The sequence below is a fragment of the Triturus cristatus genome, chromosome 2_1, assembly GCF_964204655.1.
Source record: "Triturus cristatus chromosome 2_1, aTriCri1.1, whole genome shotgun sequence".
Taxonomy (NCBI): Eukaryota; Metazoa; Chordata; class Amphibia; order Caudata; family Salamandridae; genus Triturus; species Triturus cristatus.
Genome location: NC_140581.1, coordinates 1033164142 through 1033187427, shown reverse-complemented (window position 1 = coordinate 1033187427; position 23286 = coordinate 1033164142). Strand labels below are relative to the sequence as shown.

The 23286-nt window shown below is 48.9% G+C and overlaps 1 protein-coding gene across 4 annotated transcripts in view; it reads right to left on the bottom strand.

The window, feature by feature from the left end:
- Positions 1 to 23286, bottom strand: part of USO1 (USO1 vesicle transport factor) — a 448004-nt gene that overhangs the window by 39582 nt on the left and 385136 nt on the right. For all 4 annotated transcript variants that reach the window (XM_085635281.1, XM_085635255.1, XM_085635264.1 and 1 more), the window contains one exon: positions 21059 to 21274. In XM_085635281.1, coding sequence (XP_085491407.1) covers positions 21059 to 21274 — 216 coding nt within the window. The remainder of the gene's footprint in view (positions 1 to 21058; positions 21275 to 23286) is intronic.

The following is a 23286-nucleotide window of genomic DNA, read 5'->3' as shown; positions in this document are numbered from 1 at the left end:
AACTGCAACGCTTTTTAATGAGGTTCTATCATGTATATTGGTCCCAAGATGGCTGCCAACACTTCTTGGATGAAGTGCTGACAGCCAATCAGATCTCACAATGAGATGTGTGGTTAGGCTCCGCCCAGATATATATGTGATTTTACTTTTGATTTTCTCAGGAACTACTGAACGGATTTACACCATTTAAGCAAAAGGCACGACTCTGAACCAAGGTCTACCTTTCTGACAAATTTGGTGCAATTCTGTTCAGCAGTTCGGGCTGTAGCTGCGGCTAAAGGTCCAATGGGAAATTGCATGGGGAAAACACGTTTTGGGACCCACCTTTTTTCTCAGCCCCCGCTACACAAATCATCCCGAGACTTTCAGGATAGGAGCGGACTGGAGCTGGCCAAAAGTTTTGAACATTTTGCGAAGATTCGTCAACGGACGCCAAAGTTATTCCAAATAGAATGTTGCGGATTTCCTATGGAGAATAGGTCCTAACTATAACTACCTACTGGCGACCGCCAGAAGGTAATGTATATATATTTATATATATATTTATCTATATACACATATACATACCTACTTAATTATGTTTTCCCCCTAAATACATTATGTATATAAATACATATATGCATATAACTACCTATATATAATATGCACATGTATGTATTTAAATATGTATAACTATGCCGTGATCTTTTGCTTTATTGTGCGTTTATATTTGGGGATATATCCCAATATTTCACCTGTAATAGCTACATATTTGCTTAAACCCATATGTAGTATTAGCCTGCCTTTTCAGGGGTAATTTGGAAAGGGATATGTACATGGCAATATGTACTTGTGTACAAATAAGCCTAGCCCATGTTTTTATAGGTGTGAGATAAAACCGCATTTGTCTTTAACCCGGGTGGTAGGTGTCCTTGTGTATAAGAAAGTGTTAGAAATTGGATTTTTAGTAGGCTAGGGCGTGGGTCAAAGCCAGACAAAAACCCCCACTCTAGTCAGGATAAGGGAGTTACACTTCTAAAATAACCTCTGCTCACCCCCTTGGGAGCTTGGCACGAGCACGCAGGCTTATCTTAGAGGCAGTGTAAAGTGTTTGCACATAACCAACAGTAATAGAGTGTACGCACTACAAAATGACACCACACCAGTTTAGAAAAACAGTCAATATTTTTATATACTTTAACCCCTTCAGTGCCCGCCCCTTTCCCCGCCCTGTGCCGGCCGTTTCATTAGCCGGCGGGGTTTATGACGAGCTGGTCTCGTCATGGGCACAGCGCAACCGCGGCCCATGACGAGACCAGCTCGTCACGGGCATTGAAGAGGTTAAGATAAGACCAAATATGATAAAAATCCACAATACTATACTTAAAATCTGCAGTTATCAAAATAAGTTTCAAACACAAGTCCTTGATGTCGATAGCTCCGTCCGGGGCTATCACGGCATCGTGAACAACAAATTCAACAGTTCTGGCTGGTCGCGGGGTCGTGGGCCAGCTACGGTGTCGGGGAGAGCCGCAAACAGTACCTGTGAGAGATGCAGGGCGTTGAGGCCCTTGAAGTCACTTGCGTTGCAGGCCGAGCTCCTCCCTGGTGGAATCAGGAGCGCTCGCGTCGGCCAGCGTCAGGGGCTGTGATGCGAAGTGCAGCGGTGCGGTGCCCCCAGGTCAGGGTGTGAGCAGCGGCTCGGTGGCGGCGTCAGATGGCGCCGTTGGTGAGACCACGGACGCGGTGCGAGATGAAGGCGGTGCTCGCAAAGGTGCTAGCAGGTCACGGTGCAAGCAACGTCGTCGTCGGCTGTCGAGCGGGAGTCGATGGTGCCGGCGTCGGTGGGCCAAGGCTGCGGTGCGGGATGAGGGAAGTGCTTCGTGTGACTTATGAGCAGTGCCCTCCAACCACGGTGCAAGCAGGGGCGTCGATTTCGGCGTGGAGCGGAAGCATCAGGGAGGCCAAGGCGTCCTCGTGAAGCAAGGCGGTGCGGAGTGTGGTGCCCACAGGTTGCGGTGCAAGCAGTAGCTCGGTGGCAGCGTCACCAGGCCTCATCGGTGAGGCCAAGGTCACGGTGGTGCGTTGCGGCGGTGCTCTGCGGTGTAGGAGCTTCGGCGTGAAGCGAGGCGGTGCGGAGTGCGGTGCCCACAGGTCGTGGTGCAATCATCGGCTCGGTGCGGCGTCAACAGACGTCATCGGTGAGACCAAGGTTGCGGCGCGGCGTTGCCTTCAGGACGCGGAGTCGGCAGCGGCGTCGTAGACATCACCGGCTGGGTTTTCCTCTGCTACAGCACAAAACACACAGTCCCCAGTGCTGCGGGCAGAAGAGTTTGAAGTCTTTGCTGTTCCTGAGACTTCGTGAATAGGGGGCAAGCTCTACCTCAAGCCCTTGGAGAGGCTCACAATTCGGGTTGCAGAAAGTCCAATCCAGGCCTTTAACTGCCCAAGACAGAAGCAGCCACTGCAGGTCAGCCCAGCAAAGCACCCAGCAAGGCAGTTGTTCCTTTTCACAGCGTCTCCGGCTCTTTTCCTTGGCAGTCTTCTTGATCCAGATGAGTTCTAAAGTTCAGGGGTCTGGGACCCAGTATTTGTATCTGACAATTCTTTGATCTTTCAGGCAGAGGGGGCCTGTGCCCGGCCAGAACCAGTCTTGCCTTCTCTGGTGTGATTTCCTGGCAGGAGGTGGAGACGGCATGGTCAGAGGCAGTCAGGCCCTTTGAGGTGCAAGGAAATCTCCTCCCTCCTCCCCCATCGCAGCCCAGGTCTATTCAGCTCCTTCCTGACCTACCTAGAATATCAGGAGCCACCCTGCTTCCTAACCATCTGTCGTCCAAAACCCAGACAGGCAATCCACATTCCAGCAGAGGCACACGGGATGACTAAGCAAAATAATGCCCACTTTCTAAATGTGGCCTTTACAAACTCAGAATGGAAAAAGCACCTTCGCTAAAAGTTGCATCTTTAGATTCTGAGTTCAGGCATACCAAACTTCATCTCTTTATACCTTTTTCCGGGCTACATACGTGGGTGGCACAATCCGTGCTGCAGGTCCATGAGTAGCGTTTGATTCACCGGCCCCTACACCCGTAGTGCACTTTACTAGGAACTGACACGCAAATCAAATATCCAATCGTGAAAATATCAATCCATACACATTTTACCACCGGAGCACCTGCACTTTACCACTGATCAGGTCTGCGAAAAGTGCGCAAAACCGGGAGGTCAGAAAGCAAAGACTCAGGGGAAACACACCAAAAGATGCCAAGTCTAACAGAAGGTTAATTTACAAAATTCACCTACGACTGCAACTTTAGAGTTTGCAGTGGCTCACTAGGTAATGCAGCAATTGTGCGTATATTTGTACCTTGTCGTACGAGGTTCTTTTATCACTTTTCATGTTGCAAATGCTATGCAGCAAGACTATTCCTTTCTTAGGTCTCGCCTACGCAGCGAGCATGTGTTGCATAGGAGGACCTTTAGCCGTCGCTTTTCCAGGCGTGATACGTGCACTTTTTGATGAAGTTACATCTTTATTTTTGAGCCACCCTATGGCTTTGGTTTATATTCAATGGTTTTCTTTTTGATGACAGATGTAACACAAGAAAGCTCTGACTTACGGCCTGTGCACCCTGGCATAGTGCTAAATCGGGCTTTTGTGGTTGCATCATCCATGATGTCATCAGCGGATGTTGATTTATAGATATGCTGCTGCACTATTTTTTCCCATTCACAAAAAAGTGTAGTGCTGATTTGCACGCAGCATTGCAAAAATGTGAGTAAATCTGGGTATTTTTCCAAGTCCATTCTAATTCTCTCGTTCACACTTTCCTTATTTCTCACATTTGATAGGTCCTTTTATTTAATTCTTCTACTTTCACCACAGTCTTTCTTACTTCACATCAGTTTCCTTGTCCATCTTCTGCTGCCACACATAATTTTTCTTTCACTTTTTCTAATCTTCTCTCTTGTTTTCCACTTTGTATTTTCAGTCTTTCTTAACCTCTTCGATGCGTCGGACGGCCCCCAGCCGTCCGATGTCACAGTGCTCGCGTGCCCCCGGTCGTCCGAACTGCCCATGCATAAAATTCCGCTGCACCGCGGCGGAATTAGTGCCGCGTAGAAGAGTTTAACTTTCTCTCAAATCGCTGTTTGTTTTTTTCTTTTGCATTCTCCAGGTTCCAATGAAATGTTTTCTCTCTCACTTTTTCTTTATCTAATTCCCGCTCTGTTCTTTCACACCATGTTTTTTCTCACATAATTTTTCTATCACCACGTTTCCTCTGCCTCTCTTTCTCTGGTTTTAGACCAGCTTTATTTTCTTTTTTTTGTTCCACCTTATCTCTCATCTCCTACTTCGATTTGTTTTCTCCTTCACCTTTAACATGTTCTGCATGCTCCACTTTTGTATTTTCTTTTTGTAGTTTTAGACCATTGCTTTTCACTTTATTCTATCTTCTCTTGTTTAACAAAAGATGCCCATTTTCTCATGCCACGTTATATTTCCTCTCATTTTGACATCTCTTTTATTTCCTTCCCTCTTGCTTTTTATTTTACCCAGTTACAGATTATTTTCTTTGCCCTTTTTTTTTTACATTCCCTTCAGCGCTGAAAATGAAGTGGGTCCTTCAAGATTCAATGGAGCCAATTTTTGGCCGGCCTAGGATAAATGTTCTGATTCTGTCCCTATGCAGTTTGCCATCACTGGGACACATACAGCGACATCTGCATTTTGCATGCTTTGTAGTCCAAGCAGCAACCTGCAAGAGGTGAGAGAGGCTCTTACTTTCAGCGCTAGCTGGGTCCAACTCGCATGCCTCACTTAAAAGGCCATCAGCACATCTTTTGTTCAAGTCTCATCTTGGCTGGGTTTAGCGTGAGCTTAACACCTTGATTCTAGAGCCAACGATCAAACAAAGACATTCAGCTTATCACTTCCCTAGTGCTTGAGCTGAACTATGAATTGGTGGCATGCTTTTTTGTTTTGCAAGCTCATTATGTAAGAGCTATGCGTGCATAGTAAGAAGGTCAGATACATCGGCTTAGTAATTACACTAGTAGCCATGAAGACAGCACTTGTTAATACATCCTTATTATTGCCCAAAGGAACCCTTTCAGTAGCCACAGACTAACGAAATATTGAGGAGAAACAGGTTCTACACTTGTGCCTGGCAGTTTTCATTTAGCTCTTTGTCTGCAGTTCGTAACTCACTGAGTTATATTACAAGGATTATAACTTGTGATCTGCAGGTAACAAAAAGAGCTCTGAAGCAAAAGCAGTAACCCACTGAGCTGTGTACATAAAATACAAATCTGCGACCTATATATTACACATTGTGCTATGCAAAAGGCATATTAACCCTCTATGCTATTTTATGAATAGGCACATACATTTCTCCAGCAAGTGCATAAACCACCTGAGGTATCTTACTGTTATTATATCCAGAAGATTGCTGGGTATACAAAGATCTCTTCAATATCTTGCCTTAATGTGAAAGGCATTTGGAAATGAGGCAGAATAAATAAAGAATTAAAGTGTCTTGTTAATACCAGGAGCTAATACAACCTATTGAACACTGATACCGCAGTGCTTGTTTTTTAGGTCTTGCCTACGCAGCACGCATGTGCTGCATAGGAGGGCCTTTAGCCGTCACTCTGGTCATTTTCAAGCACACTCGTGCTTGTGGCGGCATCCACCTTGTGGGAGCGAGCAGGGGCGCGCCACAAGCACGAGTGCAGTGCTTGAAAATGAGCAGACTGCACGCACCACTCCCGGGCGCTCTCTCTCCTCTCGCTTTCTCTCGGTCGTTTTTTTTAATTTTATGTATCTGTTTATTACAGCTCATGTTTAACATACTTTTCTTATGTATAGTTGAGAAACATGTCCCATGTTATAAATTGTTTATAACGGACCAATTCAAACTATAACCCAGAACATTTGGCACTCGTCGTGCATTAATATGGGCATAGACTATTTTCCATACTGGGTTCCATTTCCTAGAAAAACACACCAGAATGTAGAACGTGCACTAGTACAGTGATGACGTAATAGCATATTTTCCCATTTGTGTTTGATCTCTCAGAAGCAAATATCCAGGAACATTGAATAAACAGTTGCAAAGTGATGACGTCGCATTTTGTCTTCCTATGCGTCTTTTTTAATTTTTTATTTCAAAGACATTTTTATTAGGCAGTGTGCGTCAGGTCGCTAACAAGGCATCGCAAGTGCACATCAAATGCGGAGTCTGCATCCTATGGCAGAGACACAGTGGGTATCCGCTTGGATACCACTATCATCATAGGGGTTACTTCGATGTCGGACTCTGTAGTCCATTTAGGTGTGCCATGTCTCTGGCAGCCGTGTGTGTGACGGCGTTGGTTACTATGGGAACGATCGGCCATTTATACCACATGCGCGTGCTCTGCCCAGCTGCTAGCAGCTAACAAGCATTGGCATAGCCAATAGGTCTCGCTTTTAGGACCTTATAAGTATTTAGTTATGCAGCACAATATCCTTACTGCAACAACATTAATTGTTGTATGGCTAAACACTTATAAGGTCCCAAAGGCGAGACCTATTGGCTATGCCAATGCTTGGTTTTCTTCACTGTGCGTGTTATCTGTTCTATAACACAAGTTGTTTATAAGGATTTGTGGCCTATTGAAAAAACAAGTAGATTGTGTGCATATATTATTAGTTTTTTTATGGAGCTTTGTTTCATTATCGTATTTGCAAAATAATTGTAAGACCATTATTTTACGCTGTGGATGCGGTAAATTTTGCACTCGCACTAGAGATAGTGCATGTTTGAGGCACAAGCAAAGGCTGGTTGTAAGCTGTTGATCTTTAAAAGTGAAATGCTTTGTCATGGATTGTATCATTGAGCTGCTGTAGAGCATGCATAATGTTGCAATTTTCTCCCTTGTTAGTGCGTTTTTTAGGCACATGGGTCATGTCATTGTGGGTGCTATATGTAGTCTATGATAGCTTTGGGAATTGCCAAAGAAACAACTTTTGTTTGCTGCTGGAACCCTATTCCTGCCTGTATTTTGCGAACAGCTAAGGAATGCGCTTCCTGGAGATAAGCACAAGATTTATAGGACCCTTGTGTTCTACATGTAGGGCCTTTTTTTTAAAACAATTTTTATTGAAAGAAAAACAAAACTCACAGCAGAGCAAAAATAATGTCCCATTAGGTAATCCCATCCCCGGCAGAGTATACAAACGGGCACTGGGGATTACAGACCTCGCATGCGGGGCAGTCCACCTCCTGTCAAATCCATTAGCGCGGCAACCTATAGATGGACTTACGCATCCACAGGGATCAGGGAACCCCCTCTCTACAGCATATACCTTGTGACTCAGGGGCCTCAGGTCACCTTGGCTGCCCCAGCTGCGTTCAATGCTGCCAGTCTTTCCCTCCTCAGTTCCACAGTAGGAGAAATACAGATGTCCCCCCGATATTTGTTCCAGCGTCCCCACTTATAATCCCACTTCCGGGGGCACCCTCGACTTTTATATACAGTTTTTTCCGCCACCATGGCCTGATCCATATCCGTGGCCCAGGTTCGCAGCTGCGGCACCGTGTCCACCCCCCACTTCTGGGCAATGTTCCTCTTTGCGATGGCCCACCCCATGGCCGACCATTCCTGTTCCGCCTAAGTCATGTCTGTGGTGTCCCAAATGTTGAGGAGGCAGAGCTGGGGAGAGGGGGTCAGGGGCTTGTCAATGGACCGCGCCATCTGACGGGTGACGTCAGTCCAATATTGCTGGATGTGGGGGCATGCCCATAGAATGTGTATAAATGTACCTATCTGGTGACAGTGCCGCAAGCAGAGCGCATCCACTCTCCTTCCTAGTTTACAAAGCAATTCTGCGTCAAAATATACACGATGTAAGATTTTAATCTGCACCAGGCGGAGTCGCATTGGCATAGCCATCTCCCTAGGGGAAGCCAGCGCCTCCGTCCAGTCCTCGTCCGCCAAGTCCCCCAGGTCCGTCCCCCAGCGAGTCCTGACTCTGCAACGGGTCGGTCCTATTATTGATCAACTTTTTATATGTCAGGGAGATAGCCTTGCGGTCCATTGGGTCCAACAGCAGCCTGTCCTCTAAAGGAGAATAAGCCGGGAGAGAGGCTTTATCAGGAAGGGCGCCGTCAATAGCGTGACTAATTTGAAGGTAGCGAAAGTACTCTGACGGGGCGAGCTGGTACTTGAGTTGGAGCTCCGCAAATGTCGCCTTCCTACCCTTGATCCACATATCTCCCACAGTCGCGATACCGATCAAGTCCCATTTGTCGAACCCTGCGCAGGTACTCAGCCTTCCTAGACAATCAGGTTCCCAGAGGGGGGTAGCCTTAGTCAACCGCCCATACCACCCCATGCGTCGCTGGAGTCTGTGCCATATCTCCACCGTCCGGGCAGTTGGGCCAGTGAGATTGAGTTTTGTATAGTTTGAATACAGAGCCCTATTGTATCCCCCCATCCCCAGGAGCCATCGATCGGAACGGAAATTGGGATCATCATGGGACCCGAACACCCACTGGTTAATTGCTACCAATTGCGATGCCTGGTAGTAGAGTCGCAGGTCCGGCAATCCTATTCTGCCATCATACCACCCCATAGTCAATTTTTGCGTCGCGATCCGAGGCTGACCTCCATCCCATAACAAGTCTCTAATGGCAGCGAAAGCGTGGGAGGGCCAGCATCTTAAATAGCGATGCCCGACCCAATAGTGTAAGGGGCAGCGTCTTCCAGTGGACCACATCTGCTTTGAATCTCAGGAGCGGGCCCAGTAGATTGCGATCATAGAACAATGTGGAGTCTAATGTTATATGGATGCCGAGGTATTGGAAACCCTGTGGCCCCACCGGTATGGTGTATCCTCTGGGACTATTTGGAGGGTCGCCCCAGAGCAGGTACATCTGGGATTTGGACCAGTTAATCTGGTAACCGGAGTGGGCCCCAAAGATATGGAAGATGTGGAGAACCCGACGGATAGAGCAGGCCGGGGAGGCCAAATACAGCAAGATATCATCTGCGTATAAGGATATACGATCTTCGTGTTCCGACGTCCACTTGAAGCCTCTAATTTCGGGGTCACCCCTGATCCAGACCGTGAGGGGCTCCAAGGCCAAAGCAAAGAGAAGCGGCGACAGCGGACAACCCTGTCTCGTGCCACGGTATAGGGAAAATGAGCCCCATCGGTGATTGTTAACAGAGACATGGGCCAACGGTAGCTTATATAAGAGTCTGATCCAGCCGATCAACCGGGGCCCTAATCCAATCCGGGCCAGGACCGCGAAGAGATACTCCCAAGCCACAGTATCAAATGCCATCTTAGCGTCGAGCGCTAGTAGAAACGCCTCCTCCTGAAGAGTGGCGGCCCGACCCAGCGCCCCATGCACCAGACGAAGATTTTGTGCCGTGTTACGGCCAGGCATGAATCCCGATTGATCTGGGTGGATCAAGGCAGGAAGATACGGAAGCAAACGATTAGCCAGCACTTTGGCCAATATTTTGGCCTCCACGGTAATTAGGGAGATAGGCCGGTACGACGCGCACTCATCCGCTGGTTTACCAGGCTTACGGATAACCACTATTGTGGCGGTACGAATATCTGTTGGGAGGGTACCAATCTCATAACACTCATTATACAAATTCAATAAGTGGGGTGCAACCCTCACGGCCATAGATTTCAGGAGTTCTATCGGGAGCCCATTAGGGCCCATTGCCTTACTGGACCGGGTGTCGCGTATGGCTTTTTGGATCTCCTCAATCGAGATGTCCACCTCCAACACCTCCCTATCCTGCTGCGAGACACCCTGGACATCAATAGTAGCCAGGAGGTCTGGTGCCCACCTTGCTTGCGATTGCTGCGTCGTAGCTTAGATCTGCTCATAATACGCTGCAAATGTCTCGGCTATGTTTCGAGGATCAGTGATCAGTACACCATCTGGCCCCTTAATCGCACCGACCCACCTCGCCGCTGCCTCCTTTCGCTCCAGCCATGCCAACAGTTTCCCCGTACGTTCCCCTAACTCATAAATTCTATGTCTGGTAGCAAGGGCGCGCCGATTAGCATCTTCGAGGAGCAGTTGCCTATAGTCTAGCCGCTTGACATTTAGCATGTGTCGAGTCTCAGGGGACATGTTCTGCGAAACTTCGCGCTCAAGGTGAAGTATTTCAGTCTCGAGCTCGCCAACTCGACGCCTGCGTTCAGCCCTGTGACCCACCATCGCGGAGAGCGCCCTTCCCTTAATTACTGCCCCGTAAGCGCCCCACAGTGTGATCGCTGACGCCACCGACCCAGTATTTTCTGCAAAATAATTGTCAGTATCCTGCCTCAAGGAATCCCTTATATGAGGGATCTTCAATAACCATGGTTGGATCCTAATGGGGCCCGGCTGCCTTGCCCCCTGGGCTCCATAAGTAGCCGTTACCAGGGAGTGGTCGGATATTCCCCGCGCTAAATACCCTGACTCAGTAAAGTGTTGGATGTGTTGTGCCTGGGTGAATAGGTAGTCAAGCCGTGAGTGACTGCCATGAACCCCGGACTGGAAAGAGTAGAACGTCTCCCGGGGATGCGACCACCTCCACACATCCACCAGCCCCACGGCGTCAGTGAAATTACGTAGTTGTGAGCCCTGTGGTGCGTCTCATCGAGGCGAGGCGCGGTCCTCGGCGCCGTCCATCGTCAAATTAAAGTCCCCCCCCATCACCAGGACACCCTCGGGCAAGGTCACCAGGAACGTCCCCACGTCTGCCAAAGTCTGACGTTGAAGGCCCGGCGGGGCGTACACTGAGAGCACATTGAGGACCCGTCCCTCCCAGCTACCTGAGCAGGCAACATATCTACCCTGTGGGTCAGTCCAGATAGTGTGAATCACATAGGGGCAACCCTTATGTAGGAGGATCCCCACTCCCCTGGACCCCGAAGTGAAACCCGAATGTGCCACCATCCGGTATCCCTTTCTGTCCAGGGCCTTGCAGGAGTTACCAATAAGGTGGGTTTCTTGGAACAGCACCAGGTCTAATTGGTGTCTGTGGATGTATTGTGTTACTATGCCCCGTTTTAGCTTGTCCCCCAGCCTGTTAACGTTCCAGGTCATGAGGTTAAGTCTCCGACTCACTACCATGAGACCTTAACAGTGAGATGATAGAGTGTGCGCAGTTGCCCACCCAAGGATGCCTTGCATTCATTGCAATAGAAACAGCAGTCGAAGTCCTATTGGCCTGCGCGAGGAAGGAGAAAATGTGACCAATAATCTGGGGGTAAGTACCCTGCACGACCCTATGATTGTTCCTTACCAGTAAGGCTGAATGTCAGGCTCTATCAAAAACCCCTCCCCCAACAACCCAAATCAAACCAAGCAAGAACAATATGAATCTACCCCCCACCCTGCCTCCCTGCACAACAGGACTAAAACCGCCCGCCACCCCCAACATGCAGAGCGCCTGTCGCCCCCCCCCCTGAACAATTCGAGGAAACGCGTGCCGCATCCAATCTGTCGTTACTCACTATCCCACCCCCCCCGACCCACATATCCCCAGTGAGGAAAGTCCCCAGCACAGCCGGATGTATCCAATCAAACAAACCACGGCCCCCCCGCCGCCACCCTACATTAGCCATGTCCGCTCAAAAACCCATTCTCAGGAATAAATCTACATTCAATGAACAGCTACGCTATAATCATCATCAATAGGAGTCCGTAATGTCCATGTAGCAAGGGGTGACTACTATCGCCCTCCCGGGACATGCCCTTCACCCTCATCTCAACTGCATGAGTCCCACTGAATCGCCACCAGTAGCGCCGCACCGGGGTCCAGCAAAGCCACACCAGCCGTACACCCCTTTACTCGCAAACGTAGTCAGTGGTCTCCGGTCGGGCCAGAAGCCTCAGAGTCTGAGTGTGACGACGGCCGCCTCCGACGGCGCCAATCCTCCGCCTTGTCCGCCGCCGATGGTCCCTTTTTGGCCCCCTTGTCCACGGTACGCCAGCCCTACAGCCAGTCCCAAGCCTCCTCTGGGCTTGCGAAGAACTACGATTTTCCTTCGGCCTCCACACGCAGTTTGGCCGGAAACAACATTGTATATTTGATCTCTCGATCACGGAGAGCCTTTTTAACTTCCAGGAAGCTGCGTCTCAGTTTCTGGACTCTTTGTGTATAATCAGGGAAGAACGTGATGTTGCTGTTCTCAATTTTAAGAGGTGGGGCAGTCCTTGCGGTTTGGAGAATGACATCTCGGTCGCGGAAGTTAAACACTCGGGCAAGCAGTGGACGCGGCGGAGCCCCCGGCGGCCACCTGGCACCCGATGGGCCCTTTCGATCGAGAAACATTTGGAAAGTCCACGGGGCTGTAGGTGCTTGAGGACCAGCTCCTCGACAAAGAGGTCCGCTGCCGGCCCCTCCGCGCGCTCCGGGACACCAATAATGCGGACGTTGTTGCGACGCATCCTGCCTTCATAATCGTCCATTTGCCGAGTGAGTAGATCGTGGGAAGCACGTAAGTCAGCCACCTCTCGCTTTAGAAGGGTGGTGTCGCTAGTAAGATCCTTGGCTATGGTCTCCACTGCATCCACCCGGTTGGCGATCTTCCTAACGTCATCTCGGATCAGTCCCACCTCCGTGGCCACAGTGTCTATGCGTGTCTCCAAGGACGCCTTGATTTCAGTAAGCGCATCCAAGAGGTCTTTGTTTGTCGGCTCCACCTTGCCATCTGCGTCCGGCGCCACATTTCGCTCTGTGCTCTGCTGCTGCTTCCAAGCGAACTTCTCCAGTTTCGTCTGCGCCGCTGACTTACCGCTCCGCCCGGACGCCATAGTCCCGCCGCCGTCGGCACTCTCCCACCTCCGGGCGCAGCCGCTACTCCCCGCCGCCTGCCGTGGCCAACGCCACTCGGCCTGTCGGTTTTCGCTGGATACGCTTCAGCCACAGGGACCCTTCTCCCGGGTCCAGACTCCCAGCAGCGGGACCACGACGGGGGGAAGGTCCTCGCTCGCCCGGCATGGACACTTCACCAAAGATCACGGCACTCCAGGCTTGTCACTAGCCCAGGGAGTCAGGCGCCACCATCGGGCGTTCCACCACAACGCCGCCTTGCCTCGCCGACTCGCCGCTTCTCTGGGTTATTCACCGACCAATCAGCCGCTCAGAGCCAGGCTGGCCTCGGGAGATCCGCGCCCCACCGGGGTCCGCCGATGCGCCTCAGGTCACTGCACCACTCGCCCGCCTGAACGCCGAATCAGAACTGGGGGCACCCCCCAGCCATCCAGGGCCGACGCTCCAGGTGTCTCCAGACGTGCCAGTTCCTACTCGCTAACAGGACAGGCAGCCACACGGGAGGAACTCGGCCTCCCAGCACTCTGGCCCCACAACAGCAGCGTAGGGATTCACTCCCCAGGCCGGGCCCCCACCACAGCCGGCACCGATGATAGTCCTCGCCCGCTGGGGACGGCCACCACTGCATCCAGTCACATTCCCTTCACCGGCCCCGGCGGGGGGTGCTGGCACCAGTCGCGGCCCAACCGCACCTCACCTTCAGCTCCAGGCCTCGGTCCAGCACACACGCGTGGCCGGCGCTTCAATGTGGCGCTCGGAGCCGTCCGGCGGGTTATCCAGGGATCTCGGGCGTCAGGACGATCTTCAGGGCCGGGCGGACTGCACTCTCCCGTCACCATAGGTGCCGCACCTCACGCCACCGCCGCCGAGGAAGACAGGCCGCATCAGCGGTCTCGCGTCGTCTCTGCGCCCAGTCTGGACGCGCTCCCTTCAGCTCGGCCGGCGGCCAAATCCCGGGGAGCGGAGCCCCGCTTCCGTACCTGCTCCAAACGGGCCCAAATTTCAACGCTGGGTCGGCGGGAGCCTCAGGACCTCCAGGGACCCCTCAAAGCATGGGTCGGGAGCAGAGGGCAGGAAAAATCAGGATAGAACGGGAGTGACACTTCAGAGCCTCGCTACTGAGCAGCCATTCCCGTCGGCAGCAAGCCACGCCCCCCATGTAGGCCCCTTTTATAATCATCCCTTGTGTCCGATGGGAAGTGGAGTGAGGTGCAGGGTTTTATGACCTTTACTTTCCTTTGCTTGGAATCTGCATCTGGTGCCTCGTCAGCAGTGTTCTGCCCAGATCTTTAATGCTTGTAAAGTACAAAGGGGCTTGTTCTGCAGCCGGCCATAATGCTATTTGATGGCTTAGTGAATGTTTTGTACATGGTAAGGGAAACCTGTAGGAATTAACCCTTCCGTGTAGGTTTGAACAGTGTTTAAGAGATGTATAACGTCTCCTGTAAATTTAAGTAAAAAACCCATGTTTTTCTTTGCTTAGCTTAAACCCTTGCAAGGATAGCGCGCAAATCTGTGCATTTAGCAATGTTAGAAATGAAAGAGAAGACTTGGGAATAACACGCTCCCTATAAGCGTTGTGCGCTGTGCTGTATGGAAGAGCCACTTTGGTGCTTTTCAACGTATTATTAAAACTATGAAAGTTGGTTTCAAACAATGTAAAAAACGCATACGAAATGAGTAAACAGTACACTGACACATTGATGTAAGTGCAGCCTGGTAGATGTGTTGGTATTTTCCAACCTTGTAAATAAACTGCGGCTGAGCTGCGTCATTTAAACCTTTTTTGCTAGTACGTGGAGCAATTCATCGTGCTTTTGCTCATATATTACATATAAAAGAGCAAATTCTTACCTGGTTTCCGGATGAACCCTCAGCTCCCCGCAGAAACAACTCCCAAATACATGGAGATTGTATTCTGCTTGCGAAAAATTTACTTGCCCTGGTGCATTAGAAACAAAGTGAGCAGTGCCAAAGAAGCTGCCTTGCTTAAAGTTACCCCCTTATGCTACCTTCCTTGGTACCACCTTTCTCTTTGGAGTTTCTGGTGGGCTTTCTTTCTTGTCTGCGTCTGCAGCTGTATTTTCTCAGACGTCTTCAGTGCACCTCCGATCTCCATGGCGGAAAAAATAATCTGAGAGCTTGCAAACACACAAAGGGGGTTGTAGCCTGGCCAGGGGGATCAGGTTTTACAACCACCCAACAGTAAAAAAAACAACAAAAAAGAAAACAAAAGCACTTTCCGACTCCAAACACTAGGTGGCGGAATATGCACAGTATGTGAATCTATAAGATGTCTATGCTGCAAATCGTCTCCGCAAGACTTATCTTCAACCTCGCACTCTCCATCCACAGCTCATCACACCTCAGGGAGCTCGACTGGCTCCCCATTCACAAACGCAGACAATTCAAACTTAACAAGCACACATAAAAAGCCTTACACGACATTGGACCAGCATACCTCAACAGCCGCATACACTTTTACCAGCCTGTCAGACACCTACGTTCAGGCTACACTCACACACCACGCATTCACAAAAGCAGACACAGAGGTTGTCCTGCTACATCGCTCCCAAAACATGGAGCAACCCCCCACAACACATCTGAGCCTCCTCCTCACTTCTTGAGTTCTGCAAGAAGCTGACGTTCTGGCTCTTCGAATAACCATGCGGGCACCACATACTTACACTCCTATTCAAGCACCCAGGCGATTAGCACGCTCGACAAATTGACATAACATGACTAGAGGAGGAACTGTTCGAGTGAAAATAAGTGTTGTGACCAACCAACTAGAGAAACTCTAATGTAAGGATGAGAGATGATGGTAGAATGAATATAGGATCTGCTTCTTATGGTTACCCTTACTTTTTGCTGGATGTAATGCTGTTTTTGACTAGTCTGACTGGGATCCTGCTAATCAGGACCCCAGTCTATCTGTTTTCTCCCTAAACTGTTAGCATATGTACTTAGGTAAACCCCATATTGGATACTGCGGTACCCTTGTCAGTCCCTAGTTTATGGTACCCATGTACCCAGGGCATAGGTACCCCAGAGGTCTCCCATGGGCTGAAGCATGTACTGTGCAACCTATGAGAGACCATTCAAAATGGATCTGCAGGCCTGCCATTGCAGCCCGTGTAAGTTGGTGCTTGCATAACTTACTTAAGTTATAGGTATATCTAAGGGTCACTACACTTAAAGTACAAATTACTTACCTTCGGTAATGATGTATCTGGTAGAGACGATTCTAGCCGCAGATTCCTACACGTAGAATTATCCCCAGGCGTAAGACTGGATCCGGAAACTTTTTGCCACAGCATCACTGCGCGCCGGGCGCGGGGCGACATCACACGACTCCACCCAGCCGTCGTCCGCGTACGTGACGTCAGCGAGGTCACATCAGTTTTTTCACTTTCCACGTGCAACGCGGATCCATTCCTTGCTACGGGCCTGTTTAGGGCCCCCTTTCTTCCATTCTTTGTGGTGGAACAGTGTGCGAATGCCTTCGGGCTTTAAAACTTGCACGTTTTGTGGGCGTCTTATGTCGGCGACGGACCCTCACCTCATTTGCATGTGGTGTTTGGGGGAGGATCATGGCACCACAGATTGTGCAGCGGGCCAAAAGTTGAAGCCGAAGTCGCGGCAGGAGCGCCGAATAAAACTTCTCTCGGCGCATCTCTCCAGGTCGACGTCTTCCCCTCGGTCTGCTTCGGCGGACGGCTTCAGGTCCAACCATAGTCGTCGTCCTAGCCTTTCTCCGATGTCACGTGAGCGTCGCTCCCCGATGGGTAAGTGTCGCAGTTCGTCCACGGGGGCAGGTTTCCGGCCTACCAGGGGCGTGGACTCTCCACGGGTGATGCGGCCCCGCGTGTCGTCCTAGCCACCGTTTCCCAGTGTTGGGCCATCGAGAGTCCAGATGGAGACTTACGCGGCGGCTTTGCAGGCCTCGCTAGCGTCTCCTTCCCCTCCTGGGGCGTCGGAAGATCCCTCGCCCTGTGCAGAGCCCTCCGTGGCGCCGCCGGTGGCTCCGGCACCGACCGGGTCGGATCCAGGTTTGGAAGATGTGGTGCTGTTGGGGTGCGGCTCCTCTGGGGCATCTTCTTCAGGCCACGGCGTCTCTGCCTCGCCGCAAACTCCCGCGGGGGTCCCTGTGGTGTCGCGGGAGGTGGCTGGGGCTCGGGTCGCTTCCCTGAGCCCCTCTCGGACCCTTGACAGGGTGATCCTGTCTAAGTCCGAGGTGACGCCGCAACGGCGCCGGCAGCAGCTGGCCTGTGCGGAGCCACAGGTGTCAGTGGACTCTCCTCGTCTCGCTCCGGGTCGAGGTCGAGGGCAGACCCGCGTCCCTCTCCGGGCCCCTCTCGTACCTCCTCACAGGCGGCTGCCTCGTTGGAGGGCGAGTCGGAGGTTGTATCGTCCCTGGCGCCGCCACAGGGGTTGCCGGGTAACCTTCGCCTCCTTCTGGGCCGCGGCCGGCAGAAGGCTTCGGGCCCCTCCCCGGGCCCGTCCCGTTCCCCCAAGCAGGTGGTTGCCTCGGCGGGGGTCGGGCCGGTGCGGCTCCAGTTCTACTCCGGTTCCTGCTCCAGTCTCCGGTGCGGGGTGACTGGGACCCGGTGCCTCCGCATCTTCTGCATCGGCTCCTTCCGACGACGCGTGACCCGGCGTGCCTGTCCATTCACCCCTCAGCCGCCAGCCCCCTTTTACGGACTGCTTTTCCCTCCCTGCCGCCCCTGTTGGTTCTGCCGTCCAGAGAGGCCCGCTGGCTGGACACTTGGGGACGCAACATCTTCGCCTCGACCAGCGCGGCCCTGCGGGCCCTTAACACCTTGTGTGTGCTGGCTCGGGCCTCTTCCTGTTTGCGGGACTCGGCTGAGTCTCTGGGATCTGCAGCATCCCAGGAGTCTGCGCAGTTGGATTTGCTGCATCATGCCTTGGATGGCCGGGAGCTTGCGGCTTGTTGGTGCTCCCGCCGGACACCGACCCCTCAGCAATCGACATCCCTCGTGGAACAGCTCGTATCCAGCTCCTGGCCATCTTCAGCGTTGCCTGGTCCCCACAGCTGTAGAGTCAATGTCATCGACATCTGTCCTGAAGCACCCGACATCGGTGGGCATTCGTCTACCGAGCCCTCTCCAGGGAACCAGACTCTGTCCCCTCTGCTTTCAGGTACTCTTCATGAAGAATCCACAGTTGGATTCCCACAGGCACTTTCTCCTCTTCCAGCAGCGGCACTTTCCTGAAGTCCTCCATTGGGTTAGACTGTTGTTTCTGACGCCACTTCACAACTATGCACCCGGCATCCCTGGGATAGGTAATTTGGGTACCATGGTATCCACGGGTGGAGTGGCTCTCCAACCTTCTGTCTTCTTCGGGGTTTCTTCAGGGTGCACTGGGAAGGGTCCTTAATCTTAAACAATCCAACCGTGACTTGCAGAGACCTGTACGGAGCACGAGGTCGTGTACTCACACTGTACGCGCTTCTCCGTGGGGTCCCTATCTACTCACCATGGGTGGTTCTTTGGGGTCCTAGCAATTCTACGTTCTCTCGACATTGTCCTGACTCGAGTCGTGGTTCTAATACCACTTTTTAGGTCTCGCGCCTAGTGTTGCAGTGCGCAGAACTGCTCACGCAGCGAGAGACCTCTTGTAGGGGGTTTGGAAACTGACCTAGGAATCGCACATGCTTGCGTGTGTACTTTTCCTTTTGGGCCACGCTATTGGTCTTTGCGTACGTCTTTTTTTATAAAGAGAGCACGCAATTGGCCAAAGGCGGGCGCATTGCTCCGCCCATGGCCTATTGGTGTCTGTTCTGCGCAGCAGCAACATATGTTTCCAATTATCGTGCCCAGACACGGGCGCGATAATTGGAAACATATGCTGCTGCTCGCAACCGCGCACGCACACCAGCAGCTCCCGCATCTCGTTTGTTTTTTGTTAACGTCTTTCTTCTTTGCCGTTCATCCAACAGTTGCAGGTTACTGCATTCATAAGCGCCTTCTCTGGAAGAAATAATTTCATTTATAATTAACCAGCTCGATTGTTCCAGTCACGAAGGTGAAGATTCGAGCGGGAGAAAAATAAACTGACTAGAACTGAACCAGTGCTTAATCACGCGGGCACACACGCTGATAAGAGTGTCAGGGAAAAGACATGACTGCAAACCGCTCGTCACAGCCAGGAGGCATTTGTTTGCGAAAAAAGAAAATGCTTCATTTGTGCGCGGTCTGTCACCTTGTGGTGCCGAAAGGCTTAAATGTAATGTGGCTGCATCAAATGAACCGAATACAATTGTATCATACATATCCATTCAGGGTTCAAATGAATAAAAATCTCTACTACGGAATTGAAAAAAGTACCTTGGCATCGGACGCTTGACTACTATGTCAAAGGTCAAATGGAGTTTGAAGATATCTTTGAACGTCCTGCTAGCCAAAAAAAAAAAGGCCATGATTCATCAAAACATGGAAACAAGAACTGGTGAACAGTCATTTAAGGGGCATGGTTACATACTGGGGAAGTGGGCTTCTTTAAAGGAGCAGTGCCAGTTTTTCAATGTCTGCAGCCCGAAGGGTATCTAGATACACTTACAACCTTAACTTTCACTTTTCCTATTAAAAACGGTTTGTTAGTTTTTCTTGTAACTTATGTTAATTGAGTGGCCTTGTTACAGTCCAACATGGCCTTTTACCAGGTGGTGAAAATGAGTTTTTAAATATTAAAAAAACCAATATATATTAATTAAAAAGTGCTCCTGGATTCTACATGTTGGTGGGGCTATTCAGTGCCTATAATTATCAATGAAGATCCCCAGAAGGCGAAGCAGTTTTACAGTCACACCGGTCGGTGGAAAAAAATGGGAAGGTGTACCAATAAGCAGAAATGGGAGCATACCACATATGACGCGCATGTGTACCTGTCAACTGCATGGCATGCTCTATATTACAACCACTAATGTAGCAGTTTTGGATACAGCTAATAGAGCACAGGTATACCTACATATTCAGACTATTAAACAGACATTATAAAAGAGGGCCAATACCTTCACATACAGATAAAAGAAAAATGAAAAAACACCAAGGTTGTATAAAATACAAACTCCTTAGCGTTCAGGTTAGTACTAAGCATCACTGACCAAGCACTGAGGAACTCAAGACCTCAACATTTACCTCTTAGAATCATCACATTAGCCCAATGTTCAGAAGATTCAGCTATACGTTTGTCCCCACCTTGCCACCTAAGACCAATGAGAAGTCTTGAAAAGCCAAAAGTGGTTTCAGAGCCAAACATGGTCAATGGCACCCAAGAAAACAATTAACCAGCTCTGAGATTTACAGATCCTTTTCTTTAAACTGCATAAAGCAGCATTTCCGTATGGAGGAACTCTAAAGCAGAGCAGGAAAAAATCAGCTAAGTGAAGGACCATTAACAGCTAAAGAAACAATTGGTGAAAATCAGAAAAGGTTAAAAGCCTTTTTGAATGAGATGCAACAGTGGAACTTGCCAGGAGCACTAAGCCTAAACTAGGATCTGCCAGGTTAGCAGAAAAAGATGTGCTGGGGGTCTTAGCAGAGGCCCTCGAATACACAGAGTGCACGCTTGTGTAATCACTGTGTATTAGTAGTCCATCAAAGTTAGGGGTGTGAAAATAGAATTAAAGTTCTTAGGATCTTCAGATTCAATTCAAGTAGATTTAAATTCAATATTTCATTTTCAGAACTCAGAAAACAACCAAAACATGGTACATGTGCTGTTTCTTAACTGTACTAAAACTTATCTAAGGTGGAAACTTTGACCTTCAAAACTAATAATAGAACCTCACCTTTAATAACATGATTTCTCAAGCTTCATAAACTTATACCTTAATGTAGAGGGATTTAAAAACATTTTCATTTCACGTTCTTAATCCTTAAATTCAGAAACCTTAACACTGTCATAATGCCATGAAACACTGTCACACCGCCACTTACCGAGCATCTCTCTTTCATGACAATATTATCAATGCCACTTATTTAAAGACACGAAGGAGATATGAAAGTCAGAGTGTTGCCCCATTCATGGTGCCGCAGATGGTGCTATCAAGCACATGAGCACACTAGTTTTCAGAACCACAAAACATCGAAAACACCTGGGTTTAATTCTAAGAAGCGACCGTCCAAAACTAAGTGATGTGTGATGCTTCCCTTACAATTTGCTTTCATTCAAATGCAAGGAGACATATGTAAATGTTTGTATATCTTACCTGTTCTCCTAATTCTTTGAGCTTGCTCTTCAAGGAAAATATTTTCTGATCCTGGTCAGCAAGAAGTACCAAGAGGTCATCTTGTTCTTTTTTCGAATCCATAACTTCTTGTTGTAATTTGCTTTTCTCATTTTGTAAAATGAGAACAGTGCTGTTTGATGAGTCCAACTGTTGCTTAAAAGATATTTTTTCATTTGACAAGGCTTGTAATTCTTCCTGGTAATAAAACAAAATACAAGAGCTAGGTTACAAAGTCTGATTACAAAGAAACCTATCAACATCTCCCCATAGAAAATACTATTTAATGTCAAAGGTGGCCTCTGTTTCTTTGAAGAATATAACATACATTTGTAGCAGATGGAGAAAAGCATCTCCTGTCAATCAAGGAATAAATTAGATAAAGCGGTGCTTAATCTACTTGTGCTGGACCAATGTTTCTACGCTCTAGGCTACTATGCCACAGTGGAGAAGGATTTTTAAGGGTTTTCACTAGTATTACATCCAGTAGTTTAACCTTTCAAAAACATTATTTATCAGTGAATCAACTATTATAGGATAATTATATGGCAATGGCCCTCATTTAGGCTTCAGAGTGGGGCAACTTTATCTTACAAAAACAACTACAAAAAACGTAATTTGTATTTGTAGAATCAAGAAAATACCATGGCAACCTGGGAGTTTGCTCCCAGGGTGTAGGGTAATTTTCAATTTTTCTCTTTGGGTCTGCCACTACTTCTCTGGCAATCTATAAGAGAAAGAAAATGCATCAGATTGTCTGCTCATAGGGCATACAGTCTGATGCATTTACACAGACCAAGTCCTTCAGGCTGTTGGTGTAAGGTTTCCGTGGTGGACCCAGCAGGGGCACTGCCAGTGAAAACTCGACTGGTCAATAGACCCTAAATAGACAGGGCAGTTTGCCACAAAGGATACTCTTGAATACCTAACAAATATTAATAAAGTGGCCTCAAGTAACAAAAGAACAAAAAAAATTAAACTGAAAGGGCGATGAACAGATTTTTCAAACAAACTTCTGCCTCAACTAGATGAAGAGAACTACAAGCAAGTGGGCACCTTACAAATTTCTTGGTGTGGAACATACCTATAAAAACACATTAGCAGTTTTACTTTGGAAAACGAATGATCATTCCTTCAGTACACCAACTCTTAGCTGCTTCACAGCACTCAATGTTTTACAACACCCTTGGAAGCACAACAAAAAGCTGTATGGATTATCTGCATGTTCTCTTACAGACTTTCCTGTGCCTTTGATGGAGGGGGTGACAGAAAGAAGGCTGGAAGCGCAATGGACTCATTGAAATTAAATTCAGTGCCCGCACAAGAGATTGAAGAAAGTTTCATCTTGAGTCACGTCTCTACGACAATATCTGGCAAATTTGAAACAAAACCTTGTTGAAGGTCCTGAATTAAGTTAGTGCGCCTATTTTATTCGTTTTAAGGGCACAATATGTGAAATCACAACTACATAATATAACAAAAAGTGTATCATGTAAGAAACAGAAAAAAACGAGACTGAAAGAACAGACTCAAAATATCAGCCATGTGGAAATGTCTCCTTACAGAAATTGATTTGTTTTAAGTGAATCTCACATAATGTAGCACTATGCTACATTGGGTGAGATTATTATTCTTACACCGTCCTTGCATAAACGAGGGCAGGTTTTCAATAGTGTGTTGCGATGTATGTTACACGTTTTGTAGAGATGAATTTATGAATGACATATATTGGCTGTCTTTTTTACACTCTGTATCAGTTGGCTATCACATATTACAAGGTACAGCCATCAACTGAGCAAAAATCAATTTGATAACCCGCTGAGCGGTGATGTTAAGTGCAAGAAGAAAGTTGTTCACCAATCCCTTCACAAATTCAGATAGCACAGGGATCTTAAACAAACATCACGTTTCCTTAAACTATGGTAAACACTGCCAGAAAAACCTGCATCAGCTGAAACCTGAAAACAATCCCTTGCAATGATTGTGGAATCCCTGTGCGCTTTTGTCCGACATCTACCATAATGATAAGCATCTGATCACAACACAGTGGGCAGTTAAAGGAAGCTGGCTCTTTATAAAGCATATCCAAAAGAGATGTATTGTGCAAACAGTCCAGGGAATCCCTTATGAGTGAACAGGCTCTAGCAAGCCCAAGGTGCTCTTCTAGGGGGTAGTGTGGTCGAGGAGTGTTAGACATCTGCAAATACACA